Source organism: Xiphophorus couchianus, chromosome 15 (genome assembly GCF_001444195.1).
Source record: "Xiphophorus couchianus chromosome 15, X_couchianus-1.0, whole genome shotgun sequence".
Taxonomy (NCBI): Eukaryota; Metazoa; Chordata; class Actinopteri; order Cyprinodontiformes; family Poeciliidae; genus Xiphophorus; species Xiphophorus couchianus.
Genome location: NC_040242.1, coordinates 3,466,595 through 3,483,220, shown reverse-complemented (window position 1 = coordinate 3,483,220; position 16,626 = coordinate 3,466,595). Strand labels below are relative to the sequence as shown.

Genomic DNA, 16,626 nt, shown 5'->3' with positions numbered 1-16,626 from the left:
ACTCTCTACTTCTCTCTCTCCATAACCACCAGCAAAGCTAGCTAGCACCTAGCTTAAAAGTACCAAATGCTTGAGCGCATCTCTAAAATGCTTTTAGCTGCCTACTTTAATCATTTAAAACACCAAATATACCTTAAACATTAGAAACTGTTTTACCACTACTGCATAAGTTAATATCTTAACTTCCTCATCGTGTCTCTGGAAGGTAAAACAAATCAGCAACAAGAGAAATGAATGCTGCTCCTGGATTGGCAGTTTTGCAAGTACCACCCAATAATATTAAGTAACATTATGCCCCTCTCAGCTTTCCAAGCTGAGATACTGAGATTTCTAAAAAAAAAGCAGCTTGGATAGCCTGGTAGAGCTACATATGCTCTATGAAGAAACCTGCAAATATTCCATAAATAATGCAAAAGTTTTTCTGTTTGTAGAGACAAAAGTGAATACAATTATTTTTAACATAACTGTTAAAAATCCTCTTTTGCATCAAACAAACCTATTAAAATTCTGATTTCCATGCTGAAAGAGTAGCATTGTTGGCTCCTGCAGCTCCACAGAAAGGAAGAGAATCACTATACAAACCGGCTGCTATGTAATTTCATGACAAAAACAATAAAAACATAAATAGCACCAGAATCTTTATAACTAAAACCTCATAATCCTTGCATTGATTAACCAATTATTTAAGTCCTGATCCAGGCAGAGACATGCTAACAGCAACTCACACACTACCCCTAATTTCACACTCTGGACAGGATAAAATCTGTGAAGGCTGCAACTTCAGGATTAAAACCAGAAAATCATCAGAGACATAAAGCTCTGCTGAAAAAGCCGAACCAGAACCAGAACATCAGCGCAGTGTGACAGCAGAAACCAGCGTCTGCCGGCCGAGTCACAGAGCGTTCCTGTCTGAGTCGAACGGTGTGAACAAAACAAGAGTTCAGCTGATGTTTTCATGACTCAGGAGGAGAGAGTCCAGCTTTGTTTTCTTCAGCCACACACACTATTAATGGACCGATCCATCCGTTAAGCCACGACTAATGGAGAATTTGAATATGAATGTAAACAGAGGAGTTTTCACTTTGTTTTACCTAAAACAAAACTACCATTATAACAGTCTGCAGGCCTCATGAAGACAGAAGCAGATAATTATTGGAAACATTTAAAAAAATATCCTCTTCCCCATAAAACTGTATCAAATTAAGAAAAATGGCAAAAACTCCAACAAAACAGCCCTGAGACCCCATTTGTGACCCCAAAGTCTCTAAAACATCAGAATTTGCACAACATCAATTTTGTTTCTGTCTGGTTACATCATTCTTTTAAATATTCCACCAAACATTACCAATGCACTGTACTTCACATTTTTGCAAATGTTGGCTGATGCAATATTTGCTTCACTAGAGACAGTAGCGGTTATGATGATGTCATTGTGGTTGTTTCAGGTTTCATCTGAAATATTCAGCAGGGAGACGAGGAATGGAGAAACATTTTAGATTCAAATGTAAGCTTCAGGTTGAACAGGGAGAATTGAAATTCCTCATCTGTACTTTTTAACCTGATCGATTCAGTTTTGAAATAATGCTAAAGCTAATGTGACGTGAAGGATCGTTTGCCTTTCACTCCCTATTTAATATTTGTGCTACTTTAAATGTAATTAGAAGCTAAGACGGATAAAGTTTAAAGTACGTAAAGTTAATCTGCAGAAATCCATTCGATCCTTTGATAAATATGCCAGAGTGAAGAAATGACTCATTTGCTCTTCTTTATTTAGCCATTAAAAGTTAGCAGAACAAAGATGTTAAAGTTCTGGTTTGTAAGTCAGGTGAAGATCTGATGCTGCTGATGTTCCTGACATGAGTGAGGACAGAACAGCACTTCCTGTTGCAAACACTCCAACAGTTCCCCGTTAATCAGCCTCTCTGTGGTTTGTCATGATTGCTCCTTTTGATTTAATGTCCAACACCTTTACGCACCATTTATCACAGAATTCAGCGGGACATGTCAGGATCTTTGAACATGTTTGGCTCTGATCACGTCGGGTAGTTTGGCTGAGCAGCAGGAGTTTGGTAATTGCTTACCACTCTGCACAGATTAATGGGAGGATGGATGAAAATGATCCTGGGAAGTTAGTTTTTCAAAACACGAGTCAAAGCTTTCACAACAAACAGCTGAGATAGTATCGCCTGCCAGCTGCAGATAATGTGTTGACCATCAAATGCAACAATGATAACATTGGACAGTCTGAGAGCGTTTTAAGTGATAAATAGAGCTGGGTTTTGTTTGTGCCTTTACTCTGTTTGATCCATAATTGTGTTCTAAATCTAACAGAATGGGGGGAAATTCTTTTGATAACTCAAAGCAGAATGAAATGACGCAGGTTGTTTTGTTTTTTGTTGCTGTCTCATCTCACCCACCTCGTCTGAAAGCTCCCCAAAAACAGACAGAACGTCCATCAACAAGCTGGAGGTGTAGAAGGACTTGATCATGTTCCTGCAGAAAGAAAAAGACGTCAGATCAACCATTTTATTCATGTTTCTTCTGGTGTTTTACTGATTCAGATACATTAGGGCCTCCTTCCCATCACCCTAATGTTCACCCCAAACGTTTAACTCCAGTACAATACACACAATACAATACATGGATAACAAACGTAACACCATACATTTTAAAATAGTTTATTTGTTTTCTACTGCACTTGAAGAATGAGAAATCCAAAACTCATGAAAGAAACAGAAGACCTAAAAAGAGCAACGTTGTATATTGTCCTTCAGTGTGTTTGTTTGAGAAGCTGTTAAACTGGCCGATGTGTTTATTGGATGAATAAATTCTTAATTTAGAAGCTGTTTTGAAAAGAAACATCTGCTAAATGATGTGGAAATACAGACAAATTACTCTGGCCCCGCAGCAGACGCCACAGCTGGAACTGAAATAGTTTTGGGGGTTTTAAACTAAAAAAGAAAGACCTCAAACATTGCTGTTCCCACTTCAGAAAAAGCAGACAAATGCCTAAAATGCAACATTTTGGCTCAAAGACATTCAGGATGCTTCAGGTTTGGACTTTGCAGCCTCGTTTTGTGATGCAACATGTTGCTCTGAGCCTCAGCAATCTGTGGACAGAGATGTTGCATTTCTAATGATCAACAGATCAGTACAGAAACGTTTAGTTTTATTAGCATCTCATATCCCATTAAGTATAAAACAAAATGGCTTCATAAACTGGAAGCTAATAGAAATCTCTTGTCAAACTTCACAAGCTTTTAAATTTCGACCCATTTCAGTCAGTTTTTTCTGTCAGGCAGTCGGCTGCTGCATCACAGCCGTTCAACGCCTAGAGGTTTTCTGGGTTTTAGTGGAAAACTGCTCTCATTTACATGACTTCAAAGTGTTGGTCGGGGGTTCAATGTGACGGATGCTCCGACTTCAGGCTGCAGGGAGACATTCAGACATGACGATCCCATTAGCCACGCTGGGTGCCAAGACCCAACAAAGTGCAGAAGCTTGCGTAAAAATGTTGGAGATGTTTTTGGTTAGATATTTGACTGTTTATATAAAGCGATTTTATGTCCTTCTGAAGAGTAAAAAAGCTATATGTAACTGATAAAGATCTTATTGTGAGACTAGTTGGTGAGAGAATAAATAAAGTGTCTCGTTAACATTGTTGTAGAGTTAAAACATGTATCTGATCAATTTTAAGTTAAACTTTCAATGCATCATTGTTTCATGTTAACTTTGAGCTTCATAAGCTATTAAGTTTTATGACTAATCCTTATAATTAAGGATTGATTTGAAGAAAAAGGAAAATAAGTTTGAACAAGGTCAGAATGGCACATTACAAAATACCAGCGCAAATAAAACATTGAAATGTCGCCACGTAAATGATGTTCATGGAGGTTAAAAGTGGATATAAACATCCGAGTTTGTCCCATCATGGAAGCAGAATGAAGACGAGAAGAATGAATAAACTCCATCAGAGGTTGGTTGGGTTTCTACCAACTCACCTCTGAGCTTCAGATTGAATATAATTCTGTTTATTTATGACGGGTTATTTGTGCCTTTGTGTAAACACACTGCAGACGCCTGCTGCTTCTCATTAAACTGCAGGTTGTTTGCGTTCAGCGGAGCAGAAATGTGACTTGATCTTGTTAAACACAGCTGCAGGAAACAGAACGGTTCTGACTGCCTGTTTACACTGAAAACATCTCTGATGCTATTCATCCTGTACAACCTGCTGATTGCTCCTCACACCTACCGCTACCATTAAGAGGGAAATCCAACCCACCTGGCCTGGCTTTCATTAATGTTTCAGTTGTGTTGGTAACAAGAGAGAGGCTGATCTGTTTTAGGGATTGAAGTACCAATCTATAAGATCTTATAGAGGTTTTACTGAAGTTTCCATAAACAATTTATTAGATTTAGGTAAGTTTTGGGAGCTTTTTACAATTATTCTCTTTTATTCAAGAGCTGAAATGTAAATTAAGCTGCACATTTAAAACAGCAAAGCTTTATTGGAGAGTGGTCACAGAATTAATTTATAAAAAACCCTTAAGACATTTGCTAAACATTTGGAAGGTCTCCTGATGGGTAATGAATAAAAGCATGGTGGTGGCATGGTGGTGTTATAATGTGGAAATAGTTGTGATCTCAGAGGGCCACTGGATGCCTTCTCTCCATACTGGGGGAGCTGCACAGGGTCCTGGTTGGATTTAGAAGTTTAAAAGCATCATAAAAGGCATTTCTCACTCTGGACATCCGACCTTTGACCTGCTCCTGACAGGGAAATGGGACAAACTGGTTTTATTCCACAGCATTACTTAACTCTGCCAATACACAATATTTTTAAGGTAGGTGCAGTAATGATCACCAAAATGCTTGTATATATATGTAGTCATTTCTGTAAACTATTTAGGAGCTTATTCACTGACCTTCTAAAGACTGATGGACCTTATGGGGAGCAGAGCCCAGTCCTGATGTGATGGAGTCTCTCTTTCAGGGTTAGGGATTATGGTTAAAGGTATAGTGTGAGTTAAGGTTAAAATTTATGGTTAGCAATATACTGGCTGTGGTAGAAGTTAATGTTTGGTTTGGGCATAAATGCAGTTACTAAAATGAATATAAGTCAATAAAAAGTCCTAAGTTGAGTAGAAACACAAGCTTGTGTGTTTTTGTGTTCCGTTTTATATGCTTCATTTTCCTCTTTTGCCTTTTTTAATGTAAAAAAGGTGATTATTGTTTTTTGCATCATGTACAAATCATTTGTCAGAGGTGTTTGTGTGGATAAGCTCAATTTAATGTGGCCACACTCTTCTATCCTTTGGCATCATCTGTCAAAATTAGCTGTATTTCCATTATGAATGTCCATAAAAATGTTGTCTATATTATGCTAGTGTTGAAAAAACACAATTCTCCAATTGGTGTTTTCATTAAATAAGAAAGTCAATTAAAATCACATGAATAAGTTTGTTCACATGATAAGTGATTAAAAATCTTGCCACGCCATCATCCTATGACCACTTCCTGTTGCTGTCTTTGTCTCTTCTGCCAGTAATAACGTCTGGCTGTTGGTCATGACTCAGGTGATGCAGAAAAGGCGTTTCCTAGTGCAAAAACTTTGCAGTGAAAAATGTGACTTTTCTTTTTCAAAATTGCTGCATTTCCATTAAACAAATTTATTTTTGTAATTCCAATTTGCGCAACAACACGGTCAATGGACACACAGCTACAGTCCTGGAAGTATTGTAACACACAGCTGCTAACGGCGCCCTGTAATCAAGTGTTTTGTTTTGTGAAGGAAAAAGGAAGTAAAAGTCTCCAGACTGCTGCAGTGAAGCTCACGTATAAACTAAGTAACCTAACACAACTGTTTACATGTAGACCTGAACATGTGGTCTGAAGTGAAAAGTCTTTGCATGAGTCACCGCCTGTTGCTAGGAAACGAAAGGTTCAAAGGACATGAAACATGAAGTCATGCTGCGCGAGAGCGTGTTGTGTCTGAAAGCCGTGAGCATAAAACGCAGCCAGATGTGGCGGTGGTTGGTGGAGTAAACAGCTGGACAACAAACATCATCGGATTCAGAAGCAAACTGTGCTGATCTGACAGCGCAAACGCATCATAATCAAAGTGTTGACATCGCGGAGCAGCCCGACCGGCCTGCATCGTCTCCTATCAACCAATCGTCTTCTGTCATTTCCTTACTTGTGGAACCGTTCTGCTCTGTCCTCGTTGTCGGCGTACAGGAACAGCTTTAAGGCGTAGTTTTCGATGTGAGCGTTGCCGACCACCTCCTGAGTGATGGAATCGTTTTCAATCAGCTCCTTCTTCATCTGCAAAACAAACATCACACAGTCGGTGGAAAAACTCTGATCTTAGCTTCCTGTTGGCTGATTTGTTGTAATCTGGTGTTTAACTTGCAGATTAAAACCATTTGGTGCCAAAAAGGAATTCAGAACGTAATCCGGTCCACATGCCAATCAGTTTGGCGGATGGAAGTTTTTATATATTGTAGAAAGGATTAAAAGAAAGTAATCCAGAACCTTAAGAACTGCTTTCTCCAAAGTGAGCGCCATCTAGTGTGACATCAGACTCATGTTTTCTCCAGTCCTTTCAGCTCCATTCTTTCTCTCTGTTACTGTGTCCAACAGGGCTTCAGGTTTCTAGTAAAAGCACTAAAGAAACCACTCTGGTTTCCCCCGGTAGGTGGACCCTGAGAGGCCTGAATAGATACTCTGTTCTCTGGTTTGATCAGTGGATGTGTTAAGCAGCACAGGAATGTAAAACCATGCAGGGAACATAAAGAACCTGGGATCAAAGGAATCTCTTTCTCTCTGGATTCCATGTTGGTGTTAAGCTAATGTTTCATCGGAAAAAAAACAGCTTCACTTTGGAAATGCAACGATAGTCAGATATTTGTAAAGGTTGTTTAGGATGCTTATTTCAATAAACATGTAAAGTGGTGGAAGGTGAAGGTCACTTCTTCCAAACAAAGACTGGTTCTGAATCACGGAACCATCAAACATCAAGGACTTTAGCTATTACACAAACTCCTTGGACATGTCTGCTCTTTCTTGGTTGTTTTTATATTTCGATATTTCAGGTCATCAAAACAAATTGTTTTGAACAAATGTAAAGGCAGTCATAGATTCTGAGCTCAGTTAGCAAGACGCTGAAGCTCAAAGAAACAGATATTGCAAATTTTGACAATATACTGCAGTGGAATATTATCTAGACAATGTTTACCAATAATATCCCAATGTAATTTTTTACAGCTCTAGGTGGAATAATAATGATAAACATTTAAGAGAAGAAAATGTCATCTTCAGATTCTCCTAATCAGTTAACTATCTTTTGATTAACTGATTAATAATTTAATAGCAAAAGATGTATTTTTTTTCCTTACATCACTTGAAGAGTTCTGGGTAGAGATTTTGACAGACAAAAAAGGTTTTTAATCTTAAATGCACAATTGCACAATTAGTTGATTTGGTAATCAACTAATTTGATCACCAGATTAGTTGTTGATTATTTCAATAAGAAAAGATTAAAAAATAACACATTAACAGTAATGAACTCTGGCCATGTGCTGATAATGATATAAATTTGTGTGATGAATATACGCAGACTGAGAACGGCGCTTTGAGGAACTCCACAAGTTATATATTGTCGCTCATATTTACACAAATGACAGAAAGTACTTCCTTTAGTAGCGTACGCAACGCATCACTAAAAACAACATAAAATGAGACAGAATGGTCCTTTATCATTTCATGTCTGTACTGAGATGAATTCACCTGTTAATCAGAATCAAACAGACCTCAGTGATTGACAGCAGTCTGGGCTTCAGAATGAAACCAGCTTTTAAACGAATGATTTCTACCTCCCCAGAGAGAGCAAACCGTCTGAGACCAGAGCCGACGATGACAGAGCAAAACAGATTTAATGAGTCCAGCTGAACCAGTCAGCAGGGAGAAAGCTGCGATGGCTAATGTGCCGATTCATTTATTCTCTAGGAAGATCCCAGCTTGTATTTGTAAAACTCTTTTAATGGCAGGAAAAAGACAAAAAGTCATCTTCAACTTTGATGAAATGGAAACATGTCGGATGTGTCTCACTTCTTCTATTCAACCCAGATGTTTTTAGTCCTAAGTTTAAAAGGAGTCCATCATAGCTTGGTGATGCATCGTGAAACTTAAAACCATGCCGGATAGTTGAGGACGGCTAATGAGTCTGAAAACTGAAGAACTGCATCAAAGTTGAGGATGTGACTCTGCATCCAGACTGTGACGCTATTAAGATCTCCACAGCTTCTGTAAAAGCTGTCTGCAGGGTAAATTGGGTCGACTTTAATTGGCTCCGAGTGATTAATAAGGAAAGTCCTGCAGCTCTTCTTTTTTCTTCTGCTGCTGCACAGACCAGGTTTATGTACGGTTTATAGAACTGCCAAAAGTTGCTGCACAGAAACTCTAAAAATGTGGAAACTCTTGAGTTGAGGTTTGTTTAAGGTGATGAAATTCTTCTTTCCTGCACCGTCTATGAAATGTTCATCGTTAAGGCAGCCAGTGTCATCGTTTGTCCAAATACCTTTTATAGAAACAGATTGCTCTGAACAAGCATTTCATATAATCATGATTACTTAAAACAATAAGTTTGGAACTATGATGCATTTATTGCACATGAAGAATAGCATAAATATTTTACCTGAATCTTCCCTTAAGAACATTTTATTCAAATGAAGTCAACAATCTCTATTTAAATATAAAAACTAAATGACTTCTGGTTTTATGTCTTTTAATCATAGCATTACTCAGATGTATCTGTATGACGGTTTATAGATCATATAGATCACTTGTGTAATTTACTACAATTACTGGTAAATTATTTGCCAAGTCTGAATATTAGGAAAACAGGTGATAAAATTATTGAATGTTGTGATAAATAATAAAAGTGTTTCATAGCAAACACAAACCTCAGAAATTGTTTATTCATCTCTTGGAAAATAAAAAATGTCCGTCTTAACATGGTTTTAGTGACTTCAGTACTTCTTTACCTTTTACAATTTCTTATTCATCTAAAAACAACCATCATAAATTGTATTTCAGGCACAGAGAACCTGAATGTATTGTACTTAAATAATCAGGTAACATTTACTGCCGTCCACATAATTCTTGCAAAATGCATATTACCAGAACAAATTGTCCACATATTCTTAGCTCTATTATTTGTGATAAACAAATACAATGTTTTCTTTCCTTATTTTTTCCTTTTTAATTGTCCTTTTCTTTTTCCCATTTTTCATTTTTCTTTTCTCTTACCAGTTTATTTTTTCTCTTTCTTATTTATTTTTTTCATTTTCCTCTTTTCTTGACCCCTTCTTTCTTCTTTGAAAAGAAAACATTTCCCCTAAAATCAGTGGTCTTGTTGCAGATTGTGGGTTTCTGTTATTTTGAACAGGCTGCAGAGTGAAATGGACTCTGGCCTTTCTGAAAAAGCTGACAGTCTGACCCCAGTCCTGAGTCTGTTTCTTGTTGATCAAACCAGCGCTCTGACTGCAGGACTTAACTGAAGAAACTTAAGATTTTTAATTGAAATGATCAGAAAAAGGCATAACATACTATAAAGTGGAAGGATTGCATAAACATATATAATATACAACACAAGTGATGCAAAAAGTTAGAAAGGATGATTATATTGGTTCTCAAAGAGTCTCTGTGGAGTGGAGATTTAGATGAAGGAAGACACAGCCTCCTGCAGAGCCTAATGCATCCCACCATGAAACTCTGATCTTCAGCTAAAGTGCAGCTAATGGCAGGAATTACCTGCACTTTGCCAAACTACCCGTCCCTGGCAGCCTAGATGGGATCGCACACAGAGAGGAAGAAGAGGAGGAGGAGGAGGAAGACTCACCGTCTCCAGCTGGTCCATCAGCTTCACCAGGAACTTCCTGCACTCCGGAGTCTTGCTGTCCAGCTTCATGCCGGTCTGCATGGCGTAGAGCCGACCTGCAGCAGGAGGACGGACATGTTGACAGAACTTTAAAGAACTCGGGTTTATCCTTCATTAGTGCCTTTAAAAGCCAACAGAGAGAATTACAACTTCATTAACGTGTTTTCAGTGCTACGTATTTAACCATTTTATTTCAAAATCAAACATTCATTTCAGATTAATTATCTTCAAAAGGTGAATGATTAGCTACTTTCTGATGTACAATAAATTCATTTGAAAGATTTTTTTAAATTCCTGTAATTTCTCAGGAAAGTAACTGATTTTTAAAAATAATAAAAATCATTACAAAAGTAAATTAATATATTTTAAAAGAGTATTTTATTATTTCAAGGTTTTCTAAAAATTATAATTTTGGAATAAATTTTGCTTCTCTTAAAAAGTTCTACATGTTTTCAGAGGAAATTTGTTTTCTTAAAGCATAATTATTTATTTCACTGAGTATTTTCTTTTAAGTCACATCTGTTATAAGACTTATATTTTTAAAAGACTTTTAGTTTTTTGAAAATCATTTACTTTCCATTGTTCCCTTTAAGGAAAACTCTTTAAAACGTAATCTTTTAAAATCACATCATAATTTTCTGTCCTTATATTTTTTCTTTTAATTTCTAAATCTGCATTACTTTATTTTCAGTAGCATTTTTCAAGGTAAATGCAATAATTTCAGGGATTTTTTTAAATCCAGATTTTCTGATTTATTTTAAAGAGGAGTTGATTCACATTATCAGTTACTATCAATTGTTAGTTTTCTTTTCTAAATCCAAAAATTCTTAAGACATTTTATTACACAACAATTATTCATTTTAGAGAATTTGTCCTTTTTAGCTGCATTAATCTATTCACTGGAATTTTAAGTTTCACACCAGAAGATCATTTTACACTGAAATAAAATGTATTTTCCTAACATTTACTAACAGTAAAGTACTTTTATTTTTGACTGAAAAATGTTTTGACAAACATAAAAGTCCCATTATCGTCACAAATCTCCTATTTGCTGTTGCTCTGGTTTGGAGGATATTCACCGTTTTTAGGCATTAATTCTGCATTTATTATATTCATTAACTAAAGTTTTTCCTGGCTGCAGGTCAGGTTAGTTATCAGTGATGTTAACCAGATGCAGTTTGACTGGTCAGTTAAATGTCTCTGTCGTGTTTTGGGCCGCCTCGTTGCCGTCGGCAGCGCTTTGTGTTCAGCGTCATCGTCCTGCACAGCAACCAGCAGAACAAAGTTCCCGTTTCACAGAGGCAGCGTGGAGACGGGCCGGTCTGCGTGGCAGCAGCAGGACTTGCGCTGCTCACAGCTTCCAGAACATGGATGCTGCCCTGCAGCGCAGGAAGCCACGCACAAACAAAGGCTTCTTCTGTAGAAGCAGCTGGACGGCCTCCCACTCGGCCCATTCCTCCCAGTTTGCCCAGTTCAGCCCTTGCTGGTCAGCACACCCAACTGGTCAGCTTACAGGAATCTCTCTTAACTTGCAGCTTTAAGACCAGCTGATATTTGTATTTCCTGGTTTTCTCTGAGATTATCTCAGCATCATTTCTTTCTGTCCTGCTGTTAGCTACTTCCTGTTCAGGACGATGAAGACTTCCTGCTGCTGACCACAGCTCAGATAAAAATGGAAACTGCTCTAACATTGTGTGAGAAAGGCTAAAAACTTTTTTTTTCCCACAGCAGGTGTGAAACGCAGCACTGCAGAGGCAGGACAGAACCTGTCTTCATTCTGAGAAATATCCAGCCAGAAATAGAAACGCTCTGCTGATCAGCTCCGGTGACTTCAGCCTCTATCTGCAGCCGTTTCCTCTTCACTGACGTACAAATGTTTTAAAGGAGTTCAGAACATTTTGATGTCAAAACTATAAACTTCTCCAGGAAACATTTTCCATTTCTTTACCCAGTTTTGAAGCTTGAATAAAAAAAAGCTTAATCTTTTGAATTTAACACAAATATTTCTGCATTGATCAGACTCAGAATAGCTAATTATGTATGTATGTATGTATGTATGTGTGTGTGTGTGGATGGATGGGTGGATGGATGGATGGATGGATGGATGGATGGAATGATGGACTGAAGGAGGGAAAGACAGATAAACAGATGAATGAATGACAGTCTGATGGATGAAACAGGAAATAAAGTTTGGATTAATTTTTCCATTTCTCTTTTCTTTTCTCCTCCTTTCACATGGAAAACACTTCAATGACATTCCAGAGTTTTCCAGGATGTTTCCAGATTCTGTTGATGTTATAAGTTAAAAGATGGATATGAGGAAACGGATCAAGTTCTTCCTGACTCTGGAACGGTTTCCAGAGGTCCATTAGCTCTAAAGAACAGCCTGGACGGTTCTGACCCGCATCTTTAAACCCAGCAACGTGTTAAATCGGGTAACACAATGAAAGCTCATAGACTGCACATTAAATCAGCCCACAAGCTGCTTCCATAAGCATCCAGTCGCTCTAAATGGGGCTAATATTTGCAGAGTAGTAAAATATTTACATTAACGCTGCCAAAGTAAAACCTGACCAGAAATCTCACTATCAGAGGATCAGAACGAGTCATAACTCACAAACACTGGCAGCAAAATCAGAGCTGGAGTCATTAACAACGTCAGCGACCCAATCAGTGTGAAACGGTGTTTGTAATGCAGCCAAACAGCCGAGCTGCAGGTGAGTTCTGCAGAATCATTACAGCTGAATGAATCATGGTTCTGAGTGCCGCTGAAAGCGATCGCACCGCTCCGAGCATCAGCTGGGTCATCTGCAGGCTGACACGCTGATTAAAGAGATGGATAAAAGCTTCAGGACTCTGATGAGAGTTCTGATCAAATACATTCCTATCGGACAGGTTTTTTCTGTGTTTATGAAAATGTCTCAATCACTTCTCCAGTTCTGCCTGAACCAGATCCAGCTGCCTCGTCTTTAACTGGTGCTGCATTTACTGTCTGGAAGACGTAGGAAATCCAGACCACTTGCACATCATGAGGAGATTTGAGTGGAAACTAGACTGGAGCTCGTTCCTGAAGCTGCTTCTGTCATAAAGCCTGACCGTCTGCAGAGAGGCGGCTCAGAACCCAACGAGCCCCAGCTAGCCCAGCGGTCCAAACACTTGGTGCTGCTGACCTCCAGTGGCCTGGCGCCCTCACTAGGCCACGTCTGACCCGCATCCAACCCAAACTCCAGGCCTCTACTGGACAACATGGTGGCACAGGAAAGAAATTTAACTTTGGTTTTCAGAGTAACAGATCAAAGTGTAAATATGTAACCTTTACAGGAAGCACATAAATAACATAACAGAGGTATTTGCATGCATTTTAATAAAAACCGAAAAATAAGGTTTCATGTGACAGAGCAGAGTCTCTGGAGCGCCACCTGAAGGTAAAAGTTTAAACAGTTTGTGTCCAGGATGTGTGGGGTCTGCAGAGAATGCACTCAAAGGGTGAGTTGTGGGAAAATATATTGATAAAACTACACGTTAAACTGTTAAAATATGAATAAATTAGTGTATCTGCATCCAATGAGAAATCCGTAAAGTAATACTGAACATGTTTTCACATCAATGTAATCTGGCAGAATACAGATAAAAACTGCTTTGATGTGATTGATAAAACAATATTTAGGCATGCAAATGCTTATTTTTTAAGCCTGGTTCTGTCAGGAGGGATGGGCCAGAACTCCAGCTAACTAATGTGAGAATGGTGTGGAAGAAAACCCAAAACATTTAACTCAAGTCAGACAGTTTAAAAGACAATCATCCCTAACACTGAAATAATTTTGAAGAAAATAACCAAAAAAGTCTAAAAAATGTTCTTGCTAAGTTTTGGGGCTTTTAACAAATAGGAAAATAGTAATTCTGACCCAGTTTAAACTGATTTTACTTCAGACAGTGAAAAAAATGTGTGCATGTTTTTTTCTGTGTGTAAAATTCTGCTTTCAATTGGGTATAGAAAAGGCCGACTGAAAAATAAATTAGATGCTTTTTAGAAAATTACCAATCAAACTTGAAAGTTTTTCTGAGAAACAACTTTTCCAATGATGACAACAATCACCAAGCATTTCAAAGACTTCAAAGCTTCAACCGCATCTGCTCAAGAGTGGAGCATCAATCACTGAGTCCTCTGTCTGAGAGCACTCACAAATATGACTAGATTAATTTCCTTTTGATCCCAGGATGCATATTGGTGAATCAGAACCAGAGGAAGTGGAAACAAGCTGCTGAGGTCACAGCTGCTGATTCAGGATAGTTCAACGCAGTGACTCAACGTTCCGGAGAAATCTAAAGGTTTCCACAAATGTTACAAAAAAGCATGACGCAGCTCTTCGTTATTATTTTAATTATGTCTAAAGGGAAGTTTAAATTCACCAGATTTTAAACTTTGATCCTTCGTTTGAACCTGTTTGTTGTGCAGGTCGTTGGTCGGATCAGCTTTGATATTCCAATTAAATCTGGATAACAATTCTATTCAGTAACTTCCTGTAATGTTTCATCTGTGCAAACAGATGCACAGACCTGTGCACCTGTTTTCAACTAGCCTTAAAGACGGCGCCTAGCCTTAAAACTAACTATTGCACATCAGGTTGAGGTTACTCAGTTACAGGGTGTGTCCATACTCAGTCACTGCATCTTTCAAAGTACCTGGCCAACCAGATCCTTCAAAAGATGCAGCCTCTGAATTTACACACACCTTTACAGGAGCTGGCAGTCATTAACGCAAATCAATAATATGTACAAAGTCATTAAAGGTCATTGCAGGATGCTACATACTTCTGAGTCAAATTGCAGAAATTTTAAAGTTTTTTTTAAAATTCCTGCAATGTTTAAAGTTTTTAAACCCCTTTAACTGTAAACCAACCAGGTAATTTTTCTGCCACATCTTTATTGTCGCTTCATTCCTGTTATAAATTTAGATAATAATTTAGCTCATTTTCTTTTAAATTTATCTTGTTTTTTCAACCTAAAGAAGTTCTTTTTGAACATCTGAAATAAATAATATTTGTCAACATTTATTTTATGAGTCTTTACTTTGGATTTGTTCAGATTCAGAGGTAATTTTCTACTCAGTTTATTTCAAGTAAATGTTGTTTTGTGACTTAAGTAGTTACTATAAAACCGCAGGACGTTAACCTAAAGTTATGTTTTGATCAGTTTTCTGTCCTGCCTCCTTTAGAGATCCATTGGATATAAACTGAGCAGTTTCTGTATTGTTTTGTTGAGGCTTTAGAGCACCACTGTAGAGGGGTTCGGTACATTCCTGCAGGTTGAGCCATTTGTCATCAAGCGGACAACCTGAACCTGCTGGACAGAAACTTTAACCTGCTGCGTCATTCTGAAACAATGAAATGTCTGACAGACTTACAGACACTTGCTCATGCTAACAGAAACTTCCCAGAACATGTAGCCATTTATAAAAGTCAGAATCCAGCCTAAAGTTAAGAATATCAGGAGAAACCTTGCACCTTAAACAGTAGTCAGGATTGTGCTACGGAAGCGTTGGCCTTTTCCTAAAGTTTGAACTGCCCAAACGATAACCGGTCACTCACAATTAACTATTTTTATCCCGCCGGTGTTCATCACTAAGGAAATTTCGCTCTGAAACACTTTGAATAAAAGTTAAAGCCAAAGCAGCCGCCCTGTTTCCAAGTAAACAAAGCCGATGAGCTAACAGCTAGCGTTAGCTGAGGACTTACAGTAATAAGTCACCACCGGGTCCCGTTTCTCATGCTCCTGAGCGGTCCGCAGATGGTGCTGGATGGCTCTGAGTTGGGCTGGTAAAGCCATGATGGTCCAAAAACTCCTCCACAAGACACAAACTCGGTGGAAACGGTCAGTGTTGTTGTTAGCAGTGTTTGTGTCGCTTCCGCCTCTCCGTCCAATAGGAGGCAGCCATCCAATCGTCAGGGATGACGTAACCCCTTAAAGAGGGGAAGATCACGTGACCAATTCTGGCGGGCCACTACGTCATAAACTTACTTCTTAAAACTTACATTTTAAATGATTACCTGAGTGGATAGACATTTATTTTACCATCACAGTGACAGTTTTTCTATATATTTCAGAACCGGACTAGGACTTTTTCAGCTTTTTCACATTTTTATGTTAAAGATACAAAACAGAAAAATAAATAAAAAATAAATACAAATAAAAAATAAAATAATAATAATAATAATAATAATAATAATAATAATAATAATAATAATAATAATAAGCAAATAAATAAGTAGCACAGAAATTTAACATAAAGTAGCAAAGCAGAGATAGGCTTCTGTTGATTCCCAAAGGTGTTCACTTCACAACACTTTTCAACCAACCTGAGTCCAAAATGAGGCTGTACATCCTTCGAAGAACCAGGTAGGTTGGATCATTTGAAGGATCCCACTTTGAATCTCCTGTTAAGCCAGCAATGAATCATGGGATAGAGTGTGAGGATACTGTACTTGCCGTACATATATTTACATATATATACTGTATCTGCATTTTTTTAATCTTTGCAAGGACTGCTCTAAGCTGCTTTTTATATTGACAGCATGTTATATTTTATTTTTATTTTTATTTTGTCTACAATTGCTTCTCAGTGGTGGTTGTTGTGTGTCTTGTCTCTATGCTGCTGTAAATAATTTCCCTGCTGGGATGAATAAAGT

The 16,626-nt window shown here is 38.0% G+C and overlaps 1 protein-coding gene across 1 annotated transcript in view; it reads right to left on the bottom strand.

Annotated features, from left to right (window-relative positions):
* Positions 1–15,881, bottom strand: part of vta1 (vesicle (multivesicular body) trafficking 1) — a 37,594-nt gene extending 21,713 nt beyond the window's left edge. The window contains exons 1-4 of the mRNA XM_028040222.1: positions 15,676–15,881; positions 9,902–9,996; positions 6,197–6,324; positions 2,418–2,493 (exon numbers count right to left, since the gene is read on the bottom strand). Coding sequence (XP_027896023.1) covers positions 2,418–2,493; positions 6,197–6,324; positions 9,902–9,996; positions 15,676–15,766 — 390 coding nt within the window. The 5' untranslated portion in view covers positions 15,767–15,881. The remainder of the gene's footprint in view (positions 1–2,417; positions 2,494–6,196; positions 6,325–9,901; positions 9,997–15,675) is intronic.
* Positions 15,882–16,626: the final 745 nt, after the last annotated feature.